Source organism: Xenopus tropicalis, chromosome 3 (genome assembly GCF_000004195.4).
Source record: "Xenopus tropicalis strain Nigerian chromosome 3, UCB_Xtro_10.0, whole genome shotgun sequence".
NCBI lineage: Eukaryota > Metazoa > Chordata > Amphibia > Anura > Pipidae > Xenopus > Xenopus tropicalis.
The window spans coordinates 1,968,085-1,995,715 of record NC_030679.2 but is presented as its reverse complement, the minus strand read 5'-3'; the positions used below and the strand labels follow the sequence as shown (position 1 = coordinate 1,995,715).

The 27,631-nt window shown below is 52.3% G+C and overlaps 1 protein-coding gene across 2 annotated transcripts in view; it reads left to right on the top strand.

Moving 5' to 3' along the window:
- Positions 1 to 8,031, top strand: part of bcat1 (branched chain amino-acid transaminase 1, cytosolic) — a 35,489-nt gene extending 27,458 nt beyond the window's left edge. For both annotated transcript variants that reach the window (XM_031897534.1, NM_001102757.1), the window contains 2 exon segments: positions 1,686 to 1,760; positions 6,395 to 8,031. In XM_031897534.1, the coding sequence (XP_031753394.1) occupies positions 1,686 to 1,760; positions 6,395 to 6,442 (123 nt within the window). In that variant the 3' untranslated portion in view covers positions 6,443 to 8,031.
- The last annotated feature ends 19,600 nt before the right edge of the window (positions 8,032 to 27,631 follow it).

The following is a 27,631-nucleotide window of genomic DNA, read 5'->3' as shown; positions in this document are numbered from 1 at the left end:
AGGTGGGTCTGGCCCTGGGAATGTTCTAATGCTCTGATTGGCTACAGGTTGGTCTGGCCCTGGGAATGTTCTAATGCTCTGATTGGCTACAGCTTGGTCTGGCCCTGGGAATGTTCCAATGCTCTGATTGGCTACAGCTTGGTCTGGCCCTGGGAATGTTCTAATGCTCTGATTGGCTACAGCTTGGTCTGGCCCTGGGAATGTTCTAATGCTATGATTGGCTACAGGTGGGTCTGGCCCTGGGAATGTTCTAATGCTCTGATTGGGCTACAGGTTGGTCTGGCCCTGGGAATGTTCTAATGCTCTGATTGGCTACAGGTTGGTCTGGCCCTGGGAATGTTCTAATGCCCTGATTGGCTACAGGTTGGTCTAGCCCTGGGGATGTTCTAATGCTCTGATTGGCTACAGGTTGGTCTGGCCCTGGGAATGTTCTAATGCTCTGATTGGCTGCAGGTTGGTCAGGCCCTGGGAATGTTCTAATGCTCTGATTGGCTACCACGGTTGGATGGCAAGGGAATGTTTCTAATGCCCTGGATTGGCTACAGGTTGGTCTAGCCCTGGGGCATGTTCTAATGCCTCTGAATGGCTACAGGTGGTGTGGCCCGTGGGAATGTTCCAAATGCTCTGGATTGGCTACAGCTTTGGTCTGGCCCTGGGAAGTTCTAAGCTCTGTTGGCCTACAGCTTGGTCTGGCCCTGGGAATGTTCTAATGCTCTGATTGGCTACAGGTTGGGTCTGGCCCTGGGAATGTTCTAAATGCTACTGATTGGCCTACAGGTTTGGTCTGGCCCTGGGAATGTTCTAATGCCTGATTGGCTACGAGGTTTGGTCTGGCCCTGGAATGTTCCTAATGCTCCTGATTGGGCTACAGGTTGGGTCTCGGCCCTGGGAATGTTGCTAATGCGTCTGATTGGCCTACAGGTTGGTCTGGCACCTGGGCAATGTTACTAATGCTCTGATTGGCTAACAGGTTGGTCTGGCCCTGGGAAATGTTCTAATGCTCTGATTGGCTACAGGTTGGTCTGGCCCTGGGAATGTTCTAATGCTTATGATTGGCTACAGGTGGTCTGGCCCTGGGAATGTTCTAATGCTCTGATTGGCTACAGGTTGGTCTGGCCCTGGGAATGTTCTAATGCTCTGATGGTACAGGTTAGGTCAGGCCCTGGGAATGTTCTAGATGCTCTGATTGGCTACAGGTTTGGTCTGGCCCTGGGAATGTTCTAATGCCCTGATTGGCTACAGGTTGGTCTAGCCCTGGGGATGTTCTAATGCTCTGATTGGCTACAGGTTGGTCTGGCCCTGGGAATGTTCTAATGCTCTGATTGGCTACAGGTTGGTCTGGCCCTGGGAATGTTCTAATGCTCTGATTGGCTACAGGTTGGTCTGGCCCTGGGAATGTTCTAATGCTCTGATTGGCTACAGGTTGGTCTGGCCCTGGGAATGTTCTAATGCTCTGATTGGCTACAGGTTGGTCTGGCCCTGGGAATGTTCTAATGCTCTGATTGGCTACAGGTTGGCCTGGCCCTGGGAATGTTCTAATGCTCTGATTGGCTACAGGTTGGTCTGGCCCTGGGAATGTTCTAATGCTCTGATTGGCTACAGGTTGGTCTGGGGGCAGTTATAGGACAGCCTGTTGGCTCCTTTATGCAACAGCAAAACCCAACTGTCATTCTCTCTCTCTTTAGGATTTACACGTCCCGACCATGGAGAATGGTCCCAAGATGGCGAAACGCTTCCTGCAAGAGCTCACTGACATCCAGGTGTGTAACGAGCTGCCCTGGGGTACCCCCCAACCCCATTACTGCCCCCCGGGGTAATAATCAAAGGGAAGTTAACATTATGTTGCATTTATGATATGGGGGTTACACTGTGACAGTGGGGGGGGGGGGGGCTGGGGGAAAGATGGGGGTATATCTGTGCCTATATATTATACAGTTACATTATGTGCATTTATGATATGGGGGTTTACACTGTGACAGGGGGGGGGGGAGGGGCTGGCGGGAAGGGTATATCCGTGCCTATATATTATACAGTTACATTATGTGCATATATGATATGGGGGTTACACTGTGACAGTGGGGGGGGGGAAAGATGGGGGGTATATCTGTGCCTATATATTATACAGTTACATTATGTGCATTTATGATATGGGGGTTACACTGTGACAGTGGGGGGGGGGGGAAGGATGATGGGGGGTATATCCGTGCCTATATATTATACAGTTACATTATGTGCATATATGATATGGGGGTTACACTGTGACAGTGGGGGGGGGGAAAGATGGGGACGGGTATATCTCTGTGCCTATATATTATACAGTTACATTATGTGCATATATGATATGGGGGTTACACTGTGACAGTGGGGGGGCGGGCTGGGGGAGAGATGCGGGGGGTATATCTGTGCCTATATATTATACAGTTACATTATGTGCATATATGATATGGGGGTTACACTGTGACAGGGGGGGGGGGAAAGATGGGGGGTATAATCTGTGCCTAAGATTATACTACCAGTTTAGTGCATACTATTGATATGGTGGACTTACCACTGTGACACGTAGTGTGGGAATGATCCATGGGGTTGTGGATCAAGTCAGCTGTGGGGGAGATGGGGGCGTCTATATCTGCCTATATATTATACAGTTACATTATGTGCATATATGATATGGGGGTTACACTGTGACAGTGGGGGGGGGGGGCATAAAGAGATGTGGGGTATATCTGTGCCTATATATTATACAGTTACATTATGTGCATATATGATATGGGGGTTACACTGTGACAGTGGGGGGGGGGGGGCTGTGGGAAAGAATGGGGTATATCCGTGCCTATATATTATACAGTTACATTATGTGCATATATGATATGGGGGTTACACTGTGACAGTGGGGGGGGGGCTGGGGGAGAGATGGGGGGTATATCTGTGCCTATATATTATACAGTTACATTATGTGCATATATGATATGGGGGTTACACTGTGACAGTGGGGGGGGCTGTGGGAAGATGGGATATATCCGTGCCTATATATTATACAGTTACATTATGTGCATATATGATATGGGGGTTACACTGTGACAGTGGGGGGGGGGCTGGGGGAGAGATGGGGGGTATATCTGTGCCTATATATTATACAGTTACATTATGTGCATATATGATATGGGGGTTACACTGTGACAGTGGGGGGGGGGCTGGGGGAAAGATGGGGGGTATATCTGTGCCTATATATTATACAGTTACATTATGTGCATATATGATATGGGGTTACACTGTGACAGTGGGGGGGGGGCTGGGGGAGAGATGGGGGGTATATCTGTGCCTATATATTATACAGTTACATTATGTGCATATATGATATGGGGGTTACACTGTGACAGTGGGGGGGGGGGGCTGGGGGAGAGATGGGGGGTATATCTGTGCCTATATATTATACAGTTACATTATGTGCATATATGATATGGGGGTTACACTGTGACAGTGGGGGGGGGGCTGGGGAAAGATGGGGGGTATATCCTGTGCCTATATATTATACAGTTACATTATGTGCATATATGATATGGGGGTTACACTGTGACAGTGGGGGGGGGGGGCTGGGGGAGAGATGGGGGGGTATATCTGTGCCTATATATTATACAGTTACATTATGTGCATATATGATATGGGGGTTACACTGTGACAGTGGGGGGGGGGGGGAAAGATGGGGGGTATATCTGTGCCTATATATTATACAGTTACATTATGTGCATATATGATATGGGGGTTACACTGTGACAGTGGGGGGGGGGCTGGGGGAAAGATGGGGGGTATATCTGTGCCTATATATTATACAGTTACATTATGTGCATATATGATATGGGGGTTACACTGTGACAGTGGGGGGGGGGCTGGGGAAAGATGGGGGGTATATCTGTGCCTATATATTATACAGTTACATTATGTGCATATATGATATGGGGGTTACACTGTGACAGTGGGGGGGGGGGGGGGGGGAAGATGGGGGGTATATCTGTGCCTATATATTATACAGTTACATTATGTGCATATATGATATGGGGGTTACACTGTGACAGTGGGGGGGGGGGGGGAAAGATGGGGGGTTATATCTGTGCCTATATATTATACAGTTACATTATGTGCATATATGATATGGGGGTTACACTGTGACAGTGGGGGGGGGGGGAAAGATGGGGGGTATATCTGTGCCCTATATATTATACAGTTACATTATGTGCATATATGATATGGGGTTACACTGTGACAGTGGGGGGGGGGGGGGCTGGGGAAAGATGGGGGGTATATCTGTGCCTATATATTATACAGTTACATTATGTGCATATATGATATGGGGGTTACACTTGGACAGTGGGGGGGGGGGGAAAGATGGGGGTATATCTGTGCCTATATATTATACAGTTACATTATGTGCATATATGATATGGGGGTACACTGTGACAGTGGGGGGGGGGGGAAGATGGGGGGTATATCTGTTGCCTATATATTATACAGTTACATTATGTGCATATATGATATGGGGGTTACCACTGTGACATGGGGGGGGGGGGCTGGGGAAAGATGGGGGGTATATCTGTGCCTATATATTATTACAGTTACATTATGTGCATATATGATATGGGGGTACACTGTGACAGTGGGGGGGGGGGGGAAAGATGGGGGGTATATCTGTGCCTATATATTATACAGTTACATTATGTGCATATATTGATATGGGGGTTACACTGTGACAGTGGGGGGGGGCTGGGGGAAAGATGGGGGGTATATCTGTGCCTATATATTATACAGTTACATTATGTGCAATATATGATATGGGGGTTACACTGTGACAGTGGGGGGGGGGGGCTGGGGAAAGATGGGGGGTATATCTGTGCCTATATATTATACAGTTACATTATGTGCATATATGATATGGGGGTTACACTGTGACTAGTGGGGGGGGGGGCTGGGGGAAAGATGGGGGGGTATATCTGTGCCTAATATATTATACAGTTACATTATGTGCATATATGATATGGGGGTTACACTGTGACAGTGGGGGGGGGGGGCTGGGGGAAAGATGGGGGGTATATCTGTGCCTATATATTATACAGTTACATTATGTGCATATATGATATGGGGGTTACACTGTGACAGTGGGGGGGGGGGCTGGGGGAAAGATGGGGGTATATCTGTGCCTATATATTATACAGTTACATTATGTGCATATATGATATGGGGGTTACACTGTGACAGTGGGGGGGGGGGGGGCTGGGGGAAAGATGGGGGGTATATCTGTGCCTATATATTATACAGTTACATTATGTGCATATATGATATGGGGGTTACACTGTGACAGTGGGGGGGCGGGGGGGGGCTGGGGGAAAGATGGGGGGTATATCTGTGCCTATATATTATACAGTTACATTATGTGCATATATGATATGGGGGTTACACTGTGACAGTGGGGGGGGGTGGGGAAAGATGGGGGGTATATCTGTGCCTATATATTATACAGTTACATTATGTGCATATATGATATGGGGGTTACACTGTGACAGTGGGGGGGGGGGCTGGGGGAAAGATGGGGGGTATAATCTGTGCCTATATATTATACAGTTACATTATGTGCATATATGATATGGGGGTTACACTGTGACAGTGGGGGGGGCGGGGGAAAGATGGGGGGTATATCTGTGCCTATATATTATACAGTTACATTATGTGCATATATGATATGGGGGTTACACTGTGACAGTGGGGGGGGGGGGCTGGGGGGAAAGATGGGGGGTATAATCTGTGCCTATATATTATACAGTTACATTATGTGCATATATGATATGGGGGTTACACTGTGACAGTGGGGGGGGGGGGCTGGGAAAGATGGGGGGTATATCTGTGCCTATATATTATACAGTTACATATGGTGCATATATGATATGGGGGTTACCACTGTGACAGTGGGGGGGGGGGCTGGGGAAGATGGGGGTATATCTGTGCCTATATATTATACAGTTACATTATGTGCATATATGATATGGGGGTTACACTGTGACAGTGGGGGGGGGGTTGGGGGAAAGATGGGGGGTATATCTGTGCCTATATATTATACAGTTACATTATGTGCATATATGATATGGGGGTTACACTGTGACAGTGGGGGGGGGGGGGCTGGGGGAAAGATGGGGGGTATATCTGTGCCTATATATTATACAGTTACATTATGTGCATATATGATATGGGGGTTACACTGTGACAGTGGGGGGGGCTGGGGGAAAGATGGGGGGTATATCTGTGCCTATATATTATACAGTTACATTATGTGCATATATGATATGGGGGTTACACTGTGACAGTGGGGGGGGATATAATTTTACTAACGGGGGGTGTTTTTGCTTTTCAGTACGGTCGGTCACCCAGTGATTGGATGGTGGAAGTTCCCTCCCCGTAAAGGCCAAGCGCCCCTATAACAAAGGAAAGAAGAAGCACAAGTCGTATCAGACCCCTGAGTAGAATCGTAGTGACAATCACAACGTCCCGTGACCCCCCGATTTAGCAATATAAGGATTTCTATGTAAATGGTTCTGTGTATAGAAATGAATCAAAGCTGTGACTCCTGCACTCGGACTACAACTCCCACAAACCCCCCTGGCTGCCAATGGAAGACATTCCTACTTGGTCACATGACCCATTCCCCCCAAAATGTAGCTCAGTTTCCCCGCCCACAAGAGAAATTCCCCCCCCCGGACCCCCCAAACCTTTTGTGTCGTGAGTGTGTACATTTATATTTATATATATATTTTTGTATCCATTCTCTATGTTATAAATGAGGCTTCGGCAGAGAAATGGGGGAGGGGCTAGACCTTTACCTGCGCAGCAGGGGGCGGAGACTCGGCCAAAACCAAATGTGAACGCTGCCCCCCCCTAGGCTGTGTGATGTATTGCATTGAACTCTGATTGGTTCTCTCAGTTCAGTAGAAGAAGCACAAGGTGGCAGAATAGACATTTGCCCCCGTATGTAATAAAAGGCACTAAGTTTGCCCAGTAACCCATAGCAACCAATAAGATGTTTGCTTTTAAACCGGTGACCAGTAAATTCTGCCTACTGATTGGTTGCTGTGGGTTACTGTTCCAGGGCAAACTTAGTGCCTTTTATGACATAACCCCCCAGATTGGTAAATAATTGCCTTGTTACCCCCCCCCCGGGGCTGGTTTTTGCGTCTCCCTGGGGAAAGCAGCTGCTATTTTGTTGGACGGAACAAGCAACGCTCGACATTCACCACTAGATGGCGCCATCGCAGCGTCTCTCGCAGAGGGAAATTAAAGGGGATATAAATGCAAACAAATTGAAAGGAATCCAAAGCTACATTAGTTCAAGAGTCAGAACCTCGGAGACAACATTTACACATTTTTGGGTTTATATCCCCTTTAATGTTGTTCCTGCACAGGGGAAGCGGGATTGGTTCATGTTTAAGCGCATCATTGTACCAAAGTGACACTTGCTGCTCTGTTGTGCGTCATTGTTTTTTGCTGAGTTGTATTTTTGTGTTGACTTATTAGGGGCCTCATTGTTGCCACCCCCCCTGCAATAGAAAAGCCCCGAGTACCAAAGTGGAGGGGTAGGAATTACGGGTTCAATTCCAAGTGGCGCCCAACTCACCGGCGCCACCCGCTGGCCCCCCTGTGACTTACTCTCTGCACTGGGTCCGAGCAATAATCAGAAGCACAAGGGACTTCCAGCTGTTGTTGTACTATAACTCCCAGGCGGCTGCCAAGGGATGCTGGGAGTTTAAGTTTCACCTTGGGGGCTGCAGACTGGATTATATAAAACAGGGACCCCCCCAGGTCAGTATTGCACTGATCCGACCCAGCGCTTTCCTTACCTCTGGCGCAAGGGGAGGAGCTTCTGCTGTTCAACCAATCACAACCTGAAATGACTCGCAGGGATTGTACAATAGTGATTCCCCATGTGACTCCGAGTATATGAACTTCTTTCTGTCTGTCTTTAAATCCCAATAAATATGCACTCATGTCAGCCAATCACGTGCCGGCTCTTTTATTCCATTGATAAAGATACCCTGGGTATGAGATCCACACACATAGCATGTCTGCCATAAAGCAAAACTGTACTGCTGGGTTTTTGACAGAATGAAAATAAAAAGTCACATGGGTACCGGGAAATACACTCCCCCGTGCACAGGAAGCAGAGACAGTCACACGGGTACCGGGAAATACACTCCCCCGTGCAAAGGAAGCAGAGACAGTCACACGGGTACCGGGAAATACACTCCCCCGTGCAAAGGAAGCAGAGACAGTCACACGGGTACCGGGAAATACACTCCCGTGCAAGGAAGCAGAGACAGTCACACGGGTACCCGGGTGCAAGGAAGCAGGACAGTACGGGTAGCGGGAAATACACTCCCCCGTGCAAAGGAAGCAGAGACAGTCCATGGGTAGGGAAATACACTCCCCGTTGGTCAAAGGAAGCAGAGACAGTACACGGGTACGCGAGGAAATAATCCCCGCGTGCAATAAGAGCAGAGACAGTCACACGGTCCGGGAAATACATCCCCGTGAAGGAAGCAGAGACATCAACGGGTACCGGGAAATACACTCCCCGTGCAAAGGAAGCAGAGACAGTCACACGGTACCGGGAAATACACTCCCCGTGCAAAGGAAGGCAGAGAAGTCAGCACGGGTACGGGAAATACACTCCCCGTGCCAAGGAAGCAGAGACAGTCAACGGGTACAGGAATAGCACTCCCGGTGCAAAGGAACGAGACAGTCACAAGGGTACTGGGAAATACACTCCACCGTGCAAAGGAAGCAGAGACAGTCACACGGGTACCCTGGGAAATAACCCCCCCGTGCAAAGGAAGCAGAGACAGTACACGCGGGTCCGGGAATACACTCCCCCGTGTACAGGAAGCAGAGACAGTCACGGTACCAGGAAATAACTCCGCGCACGTGAAAGGAGCAGAGACAGTCACACGGGTACCGGGAAATACACTCCCCGTGCAAAGGAAGCAGAGACCGTCACACGGGTACCGGGAAATACACTCCCCGTGCAAAGGAAGCAGAGACAGTCACACGGGTACCTGGGAAATACACTCCCCCCGTGGGCAGCAGGAAGCAGAGACAGTCACACGGGTACGCAGGAAATACAACTCCCCGCGTGCTAAGGAAGGGCAGAGACATTCAACGGTACCGGGAAATACACTCCGCCCGTGCAAAGGAAGCAGAGACAGTCACCGGGTACCCGGGAATACACTCCCCCGTGCACAGGAAGCAGAGACAGTCACAGGCAGGTACCGGGAAATACACTCCGTCAAAGGAACAGGACATCACAACGGGTACTCGGGATCATCCCCGTGCAAAGGAAGCAGGACAGTCACATGGGTACGGGAATACACTCCCGTACAGGAAGAGAGACAGTCACACTGGTACGGGAAAATAACTCCCCATACAAAGGAAGGCAGAGAGCAGTCAACGGGTACCTGGGGAAATAAACACTCCCCCGTGCAAGGAAGGCAGAGACAGTCACACGGGTACGGGAAATAACTGCCGCCGCCCGTGCAAAGGAAGGCCAGAGACAGTCACATGGGTACGGGGAATAACATCCCCCGTGCACAGGAAGGCAGAGAAGTCATCATCGGGTACCGGGAAATAACTCCCCCGTCAAAGAAGCAGAGACAGTCGACGGGGTACCGGGAATACACTCCCCCGTGCAAAGGAGGGCAGAGACAGTCACAGCGGTACCGGAAAATACACTCCCCGTGGGCAAAGGAAGCAGAGACAGTCACACGGGTACGGGAAATAACTCCCCCGTGGAAGGAAGGGCAGAGACAGTCACACGGGTACCGGAAATACACTCCCGTGCAAGGAAGCAGAGACAGTCACACGGGTACGGGAAATAACTCCCCCGTGCACAGGAACAGAGACAGTCAACGGGTACCAGGAAATAAGCTCCCGGTGCAAAGGAGCAGAGTACAGTCACCAGGTACGCGGAAATACACTCACCCGTGCAAAGGAGGGCAGAGTACGTCACGGTACGTTGGGAAAATAAACCTCCCCGTGCAAAGGAAGTCAGAAGAACAGTCACAGTAGGTACGGGAAAGTACACTCCCCGTGCACAGGAAGGCAGAGACAGTCAACGGTACGGGAAATACACTCCCCGTGCAAAGGAAGCAGCGACAGTCACACGGGTACGCGGGAAATAATCCCCGTGCAGAGGAAGCAGAGAACAGTCACCGGGTACCGGGGAAATACACTCCGCCCTGTGCACAGGAAGGCAGGACAGTCAGCACGGGTACCAGGAATAACTCCCCGTGGAAAGGAAGCAGAGACAGTCACACGGTAGCGGGAATACGTCCCCCCGTGCAAAAGGAAGAGATGACGTCACACGGGTACCTGCGGGAAATACACTCGCCCGTGCAACATGGAAGCAGAGACAGTCACACAGGTACCTTTTGGGAATACACTCCCCCGTGCAAGGAAGCAGATGACAGTCACACGGCGTAGCCGGTGAAATACACTCCCCGTGGCAAAGGAGCAGAGACAAGTCACACGGGACAGGAATACACTCCCGTGCACAAGGAAGCATAGAGACAGTCACACTGGTACCGCGGGAATCTGGGAAATACACTCCCCCATAAACACAGGAAGCAGAGACGTACACGGTACCGGGAAATACACTCCCCCGTGGCAAAGGAAGCAGAGATCAGTCAGCACGGGTACCCGGGAAATAGCACTCCCCGTGCATGGAAGCAGAGACAGTCACATGGGTACCGGGAAATAACTCCCGTGCACAGCGAAGCAGAGACCGTGTCACACGGGTACGCTGGGAAATAACACTCCCCCGTTGCAAAGGAAGCAGAGACAGTCACACGGGTACCGGGAAATACACTCCGTGCAAAGGAAGCAGAGACAGTCAGCACGGGTACGCGGAAATACACTCCCCGTGGCAACAGGAAGCAGAGACAGTCAGCACGGGTACCGGGAAATAACACTCCCCCGTGCAAAGGAAGCGAGACAGTCACACGGGTACGCGGGAATATACACTCCGCCGTGAAAGGAAGCAGAGAGAGTCACAGGGTACGGGAAATAACTCCCCGTGCACGGAAGGGCAGAGACAGTCACAACGGGTACAGGAAATACACTCCCGCGGTGCAAAGGAGCGAGACAGTCACACAGGTACGCCGTGGGAAATAAGCACTCCCCCGTGGCAAGGAAGCAGAGACAGTCACACGGGTACCGGGAAATACACTCAGCGTGGCAAAGGAAGGGCAGAGACAGTCACACGGGTACCGGGAAATACACTCCGCCGTGCAGGAGGAAGGCAGAGAAGTCACACGGGTACCGAGGAAATACACTCCCGTGCAAAAGGAAGGCAGAGAACAGTACATACGGTTACCCGGGTAATTACACTCCCCCCGTGCAAAGGAAGCAGAGACAGTGCAACGGGGTAGGAATACACTCCCCCGTGGCAAGGAAGCAGAGAAGTCAGAACGGTACCAAGGGAAAATAACTCCTCCGTGAAAGGAAGCAGAGACGTCAGCACGGTAGGGAAATACACTCCCCCGTGCAAAGGAGGCAGTAGACAGTTCACATGGGTACCAGGAAATAACTCCCCCGTGCCAGGAAGCAGAGACAGTCAAACTGGTACAAGGGATATCACTCCCCTTAATCAGGAGCGAGACAGTCACACGGGTACCGGGAAATAACTACCCCCGTGCAAAGGAAGCAGGAGACAGTCAAGCGGGTACGCTGGAAATACACTCCCTCGTGCAAAGAAGCAGAAGACAGTCACATGGGTACGGGAAAATACACTCTCCCGTGCACAGGAAGCAGAGAAGTCACACGGGTACGGGAAATCACTCCCAGTAGGCACAGGAAGCAGAGACAGTCACACGGGTATAGCGGGAATACACTCCCCGTGCTACAGGAAGTAGAGACAGTCACACGGTACCAGGAATATACTCCCCGTACACAGGTAGGGCAGAGACAGTCACATGGGTCCCGGGAAATAGCTCCCCCGTGCAGCAGGAAGCAGAGACAGTCACACGGGTACAGGAAATACATCCGCACCGTGGCACAGGAAGCAGAGACAGTCATGGGTACCCAGGAAATAGCTACTCCCCCGTGCAAAGGAAGCAGAGACAGTCACAGCGGGTACAGGAAATACATCCCCGTGCAAAGGAAACATAAGAGACAAGTCCATGGGTACCAGGGATAGACTCCCCGTGAAGGATGCAGAGACAGTCACAGCGGGTACCTAGGAATACACTCCTCGTGGCAAAGGAGCAGAGACAGCACATGGGTACGCAGGAAATCACTCCGCCGTGCAACGGAAAAGAGACAGTCACATGGGTACAGGGATACCCCCGCGTCAAAGGAAACAGAAAGAGTCAATGGGTACAGGAATGACACTCCGCGTACCGTGGCAAAGGAAGACGAGAACGTCACATGGGTACGGGGAAATACTCCCCGGGGCGTGCAAAGGAAGCAGAGACAGTCCCACGGGTACCCCAGAAATACACTCCCCCGTGCAAAGCGAAACAGAGAGCAGTTCACATCGGGTACTCGAGGAAATACATGCCCGTGGCAAGGAGCAGAGACAGTCACATGGGTACAGGAAATACATCCCCGTGCAAAGGAAACAGAGACAGTCACATGGGTAAGCAGGGATATACCCTCCCCGTGGCAAAGGCATAACAGAAACAGTCACATGGGTAACCAGGATTACTCCCCCATGGAAAGGAAACAGAAGACAGTTCACACGGGTACTAGGAAATAATCCCCCGTGCAAAGGAAACAGAGACAGTCACACGGGTACCAGGAAATACACTCCCCGTGAAAGGAAGCAGAGACAGTCAATGGGTACAGAGATATACGTGAAAGGAACAGAGACAGTCACATGGGTACCGAGGGAATAACCCGCGTGCACAGGAAAGAAACAGTCACATGGGTCCAGGAATTACTCCCCGCGTGCAAAGGAAACAGAAGCAGTCACAGGGTACGGGAAATACACTCCCCGTGCAAAGGAAGAGAGACAGTCACAGCGGGTACAGGAAATAACTCCCGCCGTGCAAGGAAAAGAGACAGTCACACGGGTACAGGAAATACACTCCCCGTGCAAAGGAAAGGAGAGACAGTGCCACGGGTACCAGGAAATACACTCCCCGTGCAAAGGAAACAGAGACAGTCACACGGGTCTGCAGGAAATACACTCCCCCGTGCAAAGGAAGCAGAGACAGTCACATGGGTACCAAGAAATACACTCCCCCGTGCAAAGGCAACAGAGACAGTCACATGGGTACCAGGGAATACACTCCCCCGTGCAAAGGAAGCAGAGACAGTCACATGGGTACCGGAAATACACTCCCCGTGCAAAGGAAGCAGAGACAGTCACACGGGTATGGAAATACACTCCCCGTGCACAGGAAGCAGAGACAGTCACATGGGTACCGGGAAATACACTCCCCCGTGCAAAGGAAGCAGAGACAGTCACATGGGTACCGGGAATACACTACCCCGTGGCAGGAGGAAGCAGAGACAGTCACAATGGGTACCGGGAAATACACTCCCCCGTGCAAGGAAGCAGAGACAGTCACATGGGTACCGGGAAATACACTCCCCCGTGCAAAGGAAGCAGAGACAGTCACATGGGTATAAGGAAATACACTCCCCGTGGCAAAGAAACAGAGACAGTCACATGGGTACCAGGGAATACACTCCCCAGTGCAAAGGAAGCAGAGACAGTCACATGGGTACCCCGGGAAATACACTCCCGTGCAAAGGAAACAGAGACAGTCACATGGGTACCAGGGAATACACTCCCCCGTGCAAAGGAAGCAGAGACAGTCACATGGGTACCGGGAATACACTCCCGTGCAAAGGAAGCAGAGACAGTCACACGGGTAGCAGGAAATACACTCCCCCGTGCAAAGGAAGCAGAGACAGTCACAGCGGGTACAGGAAATACACTCCCCCGTGCAAAGGAAGCAGAGACAGTCACACGGGACGGGAATACACTCCCCGTGCAGCAGGAAGCAGAGACAGTCACACGGGTACCCGGAAATACACTCCCCGTGCACAGGAAGCAGAGACAGTCACAACGGGTACCGGGAAATACACTCCGTGCACAGGAAGCAGAGACAGTCACATGGGTACCGGGAAATACACTCCCCCGTGCAAAGGAAAGCAGAGACAGTCACATGGGTACCAGGAAATACACTCCCCGTGCAAAGGAAGCAGAGACAGTCACACGGGTACGCGGAAATACACTCCCCCGTGCAAGGAAGCAGAGACAGTCACATGGGTACCGGGAAATTACACTCCCCCGTGCAAAGGAAGCAGAGACAGTCACATGGTACCAGGAAATACATCCCCGTGCAAAGGAAGCAGAGACAGTCACACGGGTACCGGGAAATACACTCCCCCGTGCACAGGAAGCAGAGACAGTCACACGGGTACGGGAAATACACTCCCCGGTGCAAAGGAAGCAGAGACAGTCACATGGGTACCGCAGGAAATACACTCCCCGTGCAAAGGAAGCAGAGACAGTCACATGGGTACCGGGAAATACACTCCCCCGTGCAAAGGAAGCAGAGACAGTCACACGGGTACCAGGAAATACACTCCCCCGTGCAAAGGAAGCAGAGACAGTCACATGGGTACCAGGAAATACACTCCCCCGTGCACAGGAAGCAGAGACAGTCACACGGGTACCGGGAAATACACTCCCCCCCGTGCACAGGAAGCAGAGACAGTCACATGGGTACCGGGAAATACACTCCCGCCGTGCAAAGGAAGCAGAGACAGTCACATGGGTACCGGGAAATACACTCCCCCGTGCAAAGGAAGCAGAGACAGTCACATGGGTACCAGGAAATACACTCCCCCGTGCAAAGGAGGCAGAGACAGTCACACGGGTACCAGGGAAATACACTCCCCCGTGCAAAGGAAGCAGAGACAGTCACATGGGTACCAGGAAATACACTCCCCCGTGCACAGGAAGCAGAGACAGTCACACGGGTACCGGGAAATTCACTCCCCCGTGCACAGGAAGCAGAGACAGTCACATGGGTACCGGGAAATACACTCCCCCGTGCAAAGGAAGCAGAGACAGTCACATGGGTACCGGGAAATACACTCCCCCGTGCAAAGGAAGCAGAGACAGTCACATGGGTACCAGGAAATACACTCCCCCGTGCAAAGGAAGCAGAGACAGTCACACGGGTAGCCGGAAATACACTCCCCCGTGCACAGGAAGCAGAGACAGTCACATGGGTACCAGGGAAATACACTCCCCCGTGCACAGGAAGCAGAGACAGTCACATGGGTACGTGAGGAAATACACTCCCCCGTGCAAAGGAAGCAGAGACAGTCACACGGGTACCAGGAAATACACTCCCCCGTGCAACAGGAAGCAGAGACAGTCACACGGGTACCGGGAAATACACTCCCCCGTGCACAGGAAGCAGAGACAGTCACACGGGTACCGGGAAATACACTCCCCGCGTGCACAGGAAGCAGAGACAGTCACATGGGTACCGGGAAATACACTCCCCCGTGCAAAGGAAGCAGAGACAGTCACATGGGTACCAGGAAATACACTCCCCGTGCAAAGGAAGCAGAGACAGTCACACGGGTACCGGGAAATACACCGTCCCCCGTGCAAAGGAAGCAGAGACAGTCACATGGGTACCAGGAAATACACTCCCCGTGCAAAGGAAGCAGAGGAATGTCACATGGGTACCGGGAAATACACTCCCCGTGCAAAGGAAGCAGAGACAGTCACACGGGTACCAGGAAATACACTCCCCCGTGCAAAGGAAGCAGAGACAGTCACATGGGTACCGGGAAATACACTCCCCCGTGCACAGGAAGCAGAGACAGTCACACGGGTACCGGGAAATACACTCCCCCGTGCACAGGAAGCAGAGACAGTCAATGGGTGGAAATACACTCCCCCGTGCAAAGGAAGCAGAGACAGTCACATGGGTACCGGGAAATACACTCCCCCGTGCAAGGAAGGCAGAGACAGTCACATGGGTACCAGGAATACACTCCCCCGTGCAAAGGAAGCAGAGACAGTCACACGGGTACCAGGAAATACACTCCCCCGTGCACAGGAAGCAGAGACAGTCACACGGGTACCGGGAAATACACTCCCCGTGCACAGGAAGCAGAGACAGTCACACGGGTACCGGGGAATACAGCTCCCGTGCAGGAAGCAGAGACAGTCACAAGGGTACCCGGAAATACACTCCCCCGTGCAAAGGAAGCAGAGACAGTCACATGGGTACCAGGAAATACACTCCCCCGTGCAAAGGAAGCAGAGACAGTCACACGGGTACCGGGAAATACACTCCCCCGTGCAAAGGAAGCAGAGACAGTCACACGGGTACCGGGAAATTACACTCCCCGTGCAAAGGAAGCAGAGACAGTCACACGGGTAGCCAGGAATACACTCCCCCGTGCAAAGGAAGCAGAGACAGTCACATGGGTACCAGGAAATACACTCCCGTGCAAAGGAAGCAGAGACAGTCACATGGGTACCAGGAAATCACTCCCCCGTGCACAGGAAGCAGAGACAGTCACACGGGTCAGGGAATACACTCCCCCGTGCACAGGAAGCAGAGACAATCACACGGGTACGGGAAATACACTCCCCCGTGCACAGGAAGCAGAGACAGTCACATGGGTACCGGGAAATTTACACTCCCCCGTGCAAAGGAAGCAGAGACAGTCACATGGGTACCGGGAATACAACTCCCGTGTGCAAAGGAAGCAGAGACAGTCACACGGGTACCAGGAAATACACTCCCCCGTGCAAAGGAAGCAGAGACAGTCACATGGGTACCAGGGAATACACTCCCCTGTGCAAAGGAAGCAGAGACAGTCACACGGGTATCGGGAAATACACTCCCCGTGCAAAGGAAGCAGAGACAGTCACATGGGTACCGGGAAATACACTCCCCCGTGCAAAGGAAGCAGAGACAGTCACACGGGTATCGGGAATACACTCCCCGTGCACAGGAAGCAGAGACAGTCACATGGGTACCGGGAAATACACTCCCCCGTGCAAAGGAAGCAGAGACAGTCACATGGGTACAAGGAAATACACTCCCCCCGTGCACAGGAAGCAGAGACAGTCACACGGGTACGGAAATACACTCCCGGCAAAGGAAACAGAGACAGTCACATGGGTACCAGGGAATACACTCCCCCGTGCAAAGGAAGCAGAGACAGTCACACGGGTACCGGGAAATACACTCCCCCGTGCAAAGGAAGCAGAGACAGTCACACGGGTACAGGAAATACACTCCCCCGTGCAAAGGAAGCAGAGACAGTCACACGGGTACCAGGAAATACACTCCCCCGTGCAAAGGAAGCAGAGACAGTCACATGGGTACCAGGAAATACACTCCCCCGTGCACAGGAAGCAGAGACAGTCACATGGGTCCAGGAAATACACTCCCCCATGCAAAGGAAGCAGAGACAGTCACATGGGTACCGGGAAATACACCCCCCCGTGCAAAGGAAGCAGAGACAGTCACATGGGTACCAGGAAATACACTCCCCCATGCAAAGGAAGCAGAGACAGTCACATGGGTACCAGCCTCCCCGTGAAAGGAAGTACCAGGGAAGGAAATACACTCCCCCAATGGCAAAGGGTAAGCAAGAGGACAGTCACATGGGGGGTACCAGGAAATACTACTCCCCCGTGCACAGAAAGCAGAGACAGTCCACGATGGGGGGTACCGGGAAATACACTCCCCCGTGCAAAGGAAGCAGAGACAGTCACAATGGGTACCAGGAAATACACTCCCCCGTGCAAAGGGAAAGCAGAGGACAGTCACACGGGCTACCGGGAAATGACACTCCCCCGTGCAAAGGAAGCAGAGGGACAGTCACATGGGGTACACGGGAAATACCACTCCCCCGCTGAAAGGAAGCAGAGACAGTCACACGGTACCAGGAAATACACTCCCCGTTGCAAAGGAAGCAGAGACAGTCACACGGGGTACCGGAAATACACTCCCCCGTGCAAAGGAAGCAGAGACAGTCACATGGGTACCGGGAAAACACTCCCCCGTGCAAAGGAAGCAGAGACAGTCACACGAGGTACCGGGAAATACACTCCCCCGTGCACAGGAAGCAGAGACAGTCACACGGGTACCAGGAAATACACTCCCCCGTACACAGGAAGCAGAGACAGTCACATGGGTACCAGGAAATACACTCCCCCGTGCAAAGGAAGCAGAGACAGTCACATGGGTACCAGGAAATACACTCCCCCGTGCACAGGAAGCAGAGACAGTCACATGGGTACCGGGAAATACACTCCCCCGTGCAAAGGAAGCAGAGACAGTCACATGGGTACCAGGAAATACACTCCCCCGTGCACAGGAAGCAGAGACAGTCACATGGGTACCAGGAGTACAATAGGACAAGATGGAGACAAGATGCTATTTTATCCATCTTGCCCTACTGTCTCCATCTTGTCCTACTGTCCCCATCTTGCCCTACTGTCTCCATCTTGCCCTACTGTCCCCATCTTGCCCTACTGTCCCCATCTTGCCCTACTGTCCCCATCTCTCCTTACTGTCTCCATCTTGCCCTACTGTCTCCATCCTGCCCTACTGTTTCCATCTTGCCCTACTGTCCCCATCTTGCCCTACTGTCCCCATCTTGCCCTACTGTCTCCATCTTGCCCTACTGTCCCCATCTTACCCTTCTGTTTCCATCTTGCCCTACTGTCCCCATCTTGTCCTACTGTCTCCATCTTGCCCTACTGTCTCCATCTTACCCTTCTGCTTCCATCTTGGTTTACTGTATCCATCTTGCCCTACTAGAGACAGTAGGGCAAGATGGATACAGTAGACCAAGATGGAGACAGTAGGGCAAGATGGAGACAGTAGGACAAGATGGGGACAGTAGGGCAAGATGGGGACAGTAGGGCAAGATGAAGACAGTAGGACAAGATGGAGACAGTAGGGCAAGATGGAGACAGTAGGACAAGATGGAGACAGTAGGGCAAGATGGAGACAGTAGGGCAAGATGGGGACAGTAGGACAAGATGGACAGTAGGACAAGATGGAGACAGTAGGACAAGATGGGGAAGGACAAGATGGAGACAGTAGGGCAAGATGGAGACAAAGATGGAGACAGTAGGACAAGATGGAGACAGTAGGACAAGATGGAGACAGTAGGGCAAGATGGGGACAGTAGGGCAAGATGAAGACAGTAGGGCAAGATGGAGACAGTAGGACAAGATGGGGACAGTAGGACAAGATGGAGACAGTAGGGCAAGATGGAGACAGTAGGACAAGATGGAGACAGTAGGGCAAGATGGAGACAGTAGGGCAAGATGGGGACAGTAGGACAAGATGGAGACAGTAGGACAAGATGGAGACAGTAGGGCAATGAGGAGGCAGAGTACAGTCGGGCACATGTGGGTGCTACTAGGTGCCACCCTTCCCAGTTTAGAGCGCATCTGTGAGAGGCCAAAGCTCCCTGTGAGTTGATCTCTGTCTCCCCCATTAAGTGGATTCTGGAAGGTTCCACAGATGTTGCTATGGAGTCGGGGAGTCGTTAGAGACAATGGAAGGAGTTGGGACGAGGAGAAGGGCCGGTGATTAGAGTGCAGCGAGACACACGTGCACATTACGTTCTCGGCACAGATGTCTCGGCGCAGACAAAGCCGCTCTGTGAGTCGGTGGGACCTGCCAATCAGGTGGAGCTGCCAACGTGATTCCACATCTGTTATTTTTTTGTCCCTTTGTCAGACTCCCCTTGCGTCTCGGCACCGTTCTACCTTGGCACAATGTTTCATTTCCCGCTATTTACCCCCCGGCCCCTCCCACTGCGCGGCCATTGTCTGTCTGTTTGTCAGAACAAGGAGCTTTGATTCCAATCACTTTTCCCTTATTAAACCCAGAAAATTGGCTTCACCGGGAACAGCGGCGCCGCTACGGCCTCATTGGGATTCGCGCATCGTCCTTCCTTTAACCATTTCTGCACACGGGTACCGGGAAATACACTCCCCCGTGCAAAGGAAGCAGAGACAGTCACACGGGTACCGGGAAATACACTCCCCCGTGCAAAGGAAGCAGAGACAGTCACATGGGTACCGGGAAATACACTCCCCCGTGCAAAGGAAGCAGAGACAGTCACATGGGTACCGGGAAATTCCCGTGCAAAGGAAGCAGAGACAGTCACACACGTACCGGGAAATACACTCCCCCGTGCAAGGAAGCAGAGACAGTCACATGGGTACCGGGACACTCCCCCGTGCAAGGAAGCAGAAGTCACATGGGTACGGGAAATACACTCCCCCGTGCAAAGGAAGCAGAGACAGTCACAGGGTCCGGAAATACACTCCCCCGTGCAAAGGAAGCAGAGACAGTCACACGGGTACCGGGAAATACACTCCCCCGTGCAAAGGAAGCAGAGACAGTCACATGGGTACCGGGAAATACACTCCCCCGTGCAAAGGAAGCAGAGACAGTCACACGGGTACCGGGAAATACACTCCCCGTGCAAAGGAAGCAGAGACAGTCACACGGGTACCGGGAAATACACTCCCCCGTGCAAAGGAAGCAGAGACAGTCACACGGGTACCGGGAAATACACTCCCCCGTGGCAAAGGAAGCAGAGACAGTCACATGGGTACCGGGAAATACACTCCCCCGTGCAAAGGAAGCAGAGACAGTCACATGGGGTACCGGGAAATACACTCCCCCCGTGCAAAGGAAGCAGAGACAGTCACATGGGTACCGGGAAATACACTCCCCCGTGCAAAGGAAGCAGAGACAGTCACATGGGTACGGAAATACACTCCCCCGTGCAAAGGAAGCAGAGACAGTCCATGGGTACAGTCAAAGGAAGCAGAGACAGTCACATGGGTACCAGGAAATACACTCCCCCGTGCAAAGGAAGCAGAGACAGTCACATGGGTACAGGAAATACACTCCCCGTGCAAAGGAAGCAGAGACAGTCACATGGGTACGGGAAATACCCTCCCCGTGCAAAGGAAGCAGAGACAGTCACATGGGTACCGGGAAATACACTCCCCGTGCAAAGGAAGCAGAGACAGTCACATGGGTACCACTCCCGTGCAAAGGAAGCAGAGACAGTCACACGGGTACCGGGAAATACACTCCCGGTGCAAAGGAAGCAGAGACAGTCACACGGGTACCAGGAAATACACTCCCCGTGCAAAGGAAGCAGAGACAGTCACATGGGTACCAGGAAATACACTCCCCCGTGCAAAGGAAGCAGAGACAGTCACATGGGTACCAGGAAATACACTCCCCCGTGCAAAGGAAGCAGAGACAGTCACATGGGTACCAGGAAATACACTCCCCCGTGCAAAGGAAGCAGAGACAGTCACACGGGTACTGGGGGCGATTGGTCAGTTTTTAGGGATTATTCCCCTTTATGAGACGTTGGACTCGGGATGTAGGAGCAATGCATTCTGGGAGGGTGAGGGATAATTCAGGGGGTGGGGCTGACCTGCTGTTTGTGGGTTCAGTTCGGATACAGAAAGTCTCATCTCTGCGGAATTAATGGATACGAGACCCCCCCCCGGAGGAGCCGAGTGGCAGGGAAGTCTCTCGTTGATCCCTCTGTAAATTAAAACATTAAACAAAACCTCAATCAGCCCAATAATCACCCCCTTTCCGACTGCCGAGAGCGGACAAGGTCGGGCGGCCAAGAGGCGCGGGGGGCAAAGGCCTCAGAACAATCACTCAGCAGCCTCTGATAGGTCAGTGAGTGCCGCCCCCCCGCCTATCACGGCCCCCCGCGCCTGAGAGACGCCATTAAACCCAGTCACTTTAATTACAGGGGATAAAGGAACAATCTGGACAGACGGGGGCCCCGCGGCCACATCCATATTCATAACTTGTCCCCCCGACGGGGGCAATTATTCCGCCGCTCTGCCTTTGGGTCACAGGGTCCATTTCTACAAGGGATGTGATCCACTTTCTCCCCCCGTTCCCACTGCCCATTATTCTCCTTACTGTAAGGGTTAATCTGGATGGAGGCCTTTTCCCAGTAGCAGCTGCTATATCAACTACCTCCTAGGAACGTGATAGGGGGAAACTCTCCTGCCCCCCCCCAGCAATGGGAGACCCCAAAGTCTTCCCTTATGGGCCCAAACCTGTACCCCCTGCCCCCCCGGCCCCCCCCAGCCACCCCCAGCCCGGCGCAGAAAGGGTTACCAACGGCGACGCTTAAAGTGACCATTAGCGCCAGAATTTACAATCCAAATCCAAGTCACGTCCCACGACCATAAACCAAACCCGCTGCCCGGACAGTAATTGGGTTAGAACTGACTGCACGGCACTTACCCACAATGCACCGGTGTTTATCATCTCTCCCTCTAATGGCGCGATCCATACGCACGGGGGGGGGGGCAATAAAGCTTTAATGGGGGATCATGTCCGGGCCAAGTGGCGCTGAGAGCATTCGGCTCAATCCTATCCTTGGCCCTGGGTACCCCCGGAACTATAGCGGGGTGACTGTTACCCCAATGTTTCTATATATCTGTAACCTTGTTATGGGCTAAGGGGGCCCAGCCTGAAGGCCAGTTAGGGGGGGATTTGGGGTGAGTGCTTATTTGTGCCCTGGGTACCCCTGGAACTATAGCGGGGTGACTGTTACCCCAATGTTTCTATATATCTGTAACCTTGTTATGGGCTAAGGGGGCCCAGCCTGAAGGCCAGTTAGGGGGGGGATTTTGGGGTGAGTGCTTATTTGTGCCCTGGGTACCCCTGGAACTATAGCGGGGTGACTGTTACCCCAATGTTTCTATATATCTGTAACCTTGTTATGGGCTAAGGGGGCCCAGCCTGAAGGCCAGTTAGGGGGGGATTTGGGGCCCTATTTGTGCCCTGGGTACCCCTGGAACTATAGCGGGGTGACTGTTACCCCAATGTTTCTATATATCTGTAACCTTGTTATGGGCTAAGGGGGCCCAGCCTGAAGGCCAGTTAGGGGGGGATTTGGGGCCCTATTTGTGCCCTGGGTACCCCTGGAACTATAGCGGGGTGACTGTTACCCCAATGTTTCTATATATCTGTAACCTTGTTATGGGCTAAGGGGGCCCAGCCTGAAGGCCAGTTAGGGGGGATTTGGGATGAGTGCTTATTTGTGCCCTGGGTACCCCTGGAACTATAGCGGGGTGACTGTTACCCCAATGTTTCTATATATCTGTAACCTTGTTATGGGCTAAGGGGGCCCAGCCTGAAGGCCAGTTAGGGGGGGATTTGGGGTGAGTGCTTATTTGTGCCCTGGGTACCCCCGGAACTATAGCGGGGTGACTGTTACCCCAATGTTTCTATATATCTGTAACCTTGTTATGGGCTAAGGGGGCCCAGCCTGAAGGCCAGTTAGGGGGGGATTTGGGATGAGTGCTTATTTGTGCCCTGGGTACCCCTGGAACTATAGCGGGGTGACTGTTACCCCAATGTTTCTATATATCTGTAACCTTGTTATGGGCTAAGGGGGCCCAGCCTGAAGGCCAGTTAGGGGGGGATTTGGGGTGAGTGCTTATTTGTGCCCTGGGTACCCCTGGAACTATAGCGGGGTGACTGTTACCCCAATGTTTCTATATATCTGTAACCTTGTTATGGGCTAAGGGGGCCCAGCCTGAAGGCCAGTTAGGGGGGGATTTGGGGTGAGTGCTTATTTGTGCCCTGGGTACCCCTGGAACTATAGCGGGGTGACTGTTACCCCAATGTTTCTATATATCTGTAACCTTGTTATGGGCTAAGGGGGCCCAGCCTGAAGGCCAGTTAGGGGGGGATTTGGGGTGAGTGCTTATTTGTGCCCTGGGTACCCCTGGAACTATAGCGGGGTGACTGTTACCCCAATGTTTCTATATATCTGTAACCTTGTTATGGGCTAAGGGGGCCCAGCCTGAAGGCCAGTTAGGGGGGGATTTGGGGGTGAGTGGGTATTTGTGCCCTGGGTACCCCTGGAACTATAGCGGGGGTGACTGTTTACCCCAATGTTTCTATATATCTGTAACCTTGTTATGGGCTAAGGGGGCCCAGCCTGAAGGCCAGTTAGGGGGGGATTTGGGGTGAGTGCTTATTTGTGCCCTGGGTACCCCTGGAACTATAGCGGGGTGACTGTTACCCCAATGTTTCTATATATCTGTAACCTTGTTATGGGCTAAGGGGGCCCAGCCTGAAGGCCAGTTAGGGGGGGATTTGGGGTGAGTGCTTATTTGTGCCCTGGGTACCCCCGGAACTATAGCGGGGTGACTGTTACCCCAATGTTTCTATATATCTGTAACCTTGTTATGGGCTAAGGGGGCCCAGCCTGAAGGCCAGTTAGGGGGAGATTTGGGGTGAGTGCTTATTTGTGCCCTGGGTACCCCCGGAACTATAGCGGGGTGACTGTTACCCCAATGTTTCTATATATCTGTAACCTTGTTATGGGCTAAGGGGGCCCAGCCTGAAGGCCAGTTAGGGGGGGATTTGGGGTGAGTGGGTATTTGTGCCCTGGGTACCCCTGGAACTATAGCGGGGTGACTGTTACCCCAATGTTTCTATATATCTGTAACCTTGTTATGGGCTAAGGGGGCCCAGCCTGAAGGCCAGTTAGGGGGGGATTTGGGGTGAGTGGGTATTTGTGCCCTGGGTACCCCTGGAACTATAGCGGGGTGACTGTTACCCCAATGTTTCTATATATCTGTAACCTTGTTATGGGCTAAGGGGGCCCAGCCTGAAGGCCAGTTAGGGGGGGATTTGGGGTGAGTGCTTATTTGTGCCCTGGGTACCCCTGGAACTATAGTGGGGTGACTGTTACCCCAATGTTTCTATATATCTGTAACCTTGTTATGGGCTAAGGGGGCCCAGCCTGAAGGCCAGTTAGGGGGGGATTTGGGGTGAGTGCTTATTTGTGCCCTGGGTACCCCTGGAACTATAGCGGGGTGACTGTTACCCCAATGTTTCTATATATCTGTAACCTTGTTATGGGCTAAGGGGGCCCAGCCTGAAGGCCAGTTAGGGGGGGGATTTGGGGTGAGTGCTTATTTGTGCCCTGGGTACCCCTGGAACTATAGCGGGGTGACTGTTACCCCAATGTTTCTATATATCTGTAACCTTGTTATGGCTAAGGGGGCCCAGCCTGAAGGCCAGTTAGGGGGGGGATTTGGGGTGAGTGCTTATTTGTGCCCTGGGTACCCCTGGAACTATAGCGGGGTGACTGTTACCCCAATGTTTCTATATATCTGTAACCTTGTTATGGGCTAAGGGGGCCCAGCCTGAAGGCCAGTTAGGGGGGGATTTGGGGTGAGTGCTTATTTGTGCCCTGGGTACCCCTGGAACTATAGCGGGGTGACTGTTACCCCAATGTTTCTATATATCTGTAACCTTGTTATGGGCTAAGGGGGCCCAGCCTGAAGGCCAGTTAGGGGGGGATTTGGGGTGAGTGCTTATTTGTGCCCTGGGTACCCCTGGAACTATAGCGGGGTGACTGTTACCCCAATGTTTCTATATATCTGTAACCTTGTTATGGGCTAAGGGGGCCCAGCCTGAAGGCCAGTTAGGGGGGGGATTTGGGGTGAGTGCTTATTTGTGCCCTGGGTACCCCCGGAACTATAGCGGGGTGACTGTTACCCCAATGTTTCTATATATCTGTAACCTTGTTATGGGCTAAGGGGGCCCAGCCTGAAGGCCAGTTAGGGGGGGATTTGGGGTGAGTGCTTATTTGTGCCCTGGGTACCCCCGGAACTATAGCGGGGTGACTGTTACCCCAATGTTTCTATATATCTGTAACCTTGTTATGGGCTAAGGGGGCCCAGCCTGAAGGTCAGTTAGGGGGGGATTTGGGGTGAGTGCTTATTTGTGCCAGGGGTACCCCTGGAACTATAGCGGGGTGACTGTTACCCCAATGTTTCTATATATCTGTAACCTTGTTATGGGCTAAGGGGGCCCAGCCTGAAGGCCAGTTAGGGGGGGATTTGGGGTGAGTGCTTATTTGTGCCCTGGGTACCCCTGGAACTATAGCGGGGTGACTGTTACCCCAAAGTATCTCTTTATGTTATATTTGTAGTTATGTTATTGGAGCAGCAGATGGCGCTAGAGTATAACTCCAGTTGCAGATATAGGATCGTGACTGTGAGACGTTCGCGTTGATGAGAAAAGGGGCAGTAAAGCCATTTAATAATACACTGAGGTTCATTTAAATCTTGGGGGGGGGGGGGGGGGTTATTATCCTCCCCGACTTCAAAGCAACAGTGAGTAATTTACAGGGTTGCACTGGGTTGGCACTGGGAAAAAACTTGGGGGGCCCTAGTGGACCCGGCCAATGCTCCCCCTCCAAAAGGTAAAAATAAAGTACAAACACTTGGGGGAGGGGCTTGGGCAGGGGCCCCTGGGGGGGTGGGGGGCCACAATGGGGGTCTTTTGTGGGTGCATTGGGCGACAGCCCCATTGGGCCCTGCATCCCCCAGTCCGAGCCTGGTGATTTAGTTATATTGGGGGGCAGCTGGGGAACCCCCACTTCTAATAAACATTACTGAATAGACATGGGCAGTGTCCTGTGCCCCCCTCATCCTCATATTGGGGGTCAGTCCTAGTCATTAGCCCAGTGACCCTTCAGGCTCCATTTATTGGTCACATTGTTGTCGGAGCTGGGGGGGGGGGGGTCTGAGCGAATCTAAACCCCCCTTTTTTAATTCTGTTTTATTTTGGGGTTCGGTGCCGGCGGTTGAACCCCAATAGTAACATTTCCATTCCCTGTAATCCCCCCGCTCTCCTGCAGGGGGCGCTGTGACCCCACCCGGTACATTGAAGGCAAAAAGCGCTGGAACGGTTTGCGGTGGAAATTTGACAAAAACATAAACAGAATCGAGTTCAGAGAATCCAGTCACAAGGAATTCCATTATGGGGCAGAAAAATGGGGCTTTTAGTGCGGCCGCCCGGCCTCCCTATAAATAGTCCATTAAAGAAAGCAAACAGCCCCGCGTTCCAGCGACCCCCCCCCCCCGGCCCCCCGACACGCGCCCCCTTTCTTCTTTCATTAGAAATCACTTTAATACATGGATTTTTGTGGTGTCACTTTTTTTTTTTTCTCCCTTTTTTGGAAAAACAGCAGCCACCTGCACGTACTCTCTAACCCCCACCCTGCGCGGAGTAAGGAGAACAAGGCTTATTTGTGGCGCCTCCTTATTGGCCTTGGAACAACATGAGACCTTCCACCTCCCCCCGAAACGCACGAAGGTGGCGCAATCCGAAACTGCTGCGGGCAGAATGTATGGGACAATATATACTGGGGTACCCCCGGCCCCCCTATACTCCTGCACCCCCAAACCTTGGGGATAATGATCTGTATCTCACACATATATTGTACATCAGTCAGGGACCCCACTGGCCCCCCTATACTCCTGCACCCCCAAACCTTGGGGATAATGATCTGTATCTCACACATATATTGTACATCAGTCAGGGACCCCACTGGCCCCCCTATACTCCTGCACCCCCAAACCTTGGGGATAATGATCTGTATCTCACACATATATTGTACATCAGTCAGGGACCCCACTGGCCCCCCTATACTCCTGCACCCCCAAACCTTGGGGATAATGATCTGTATCTCACACATATATTGTACA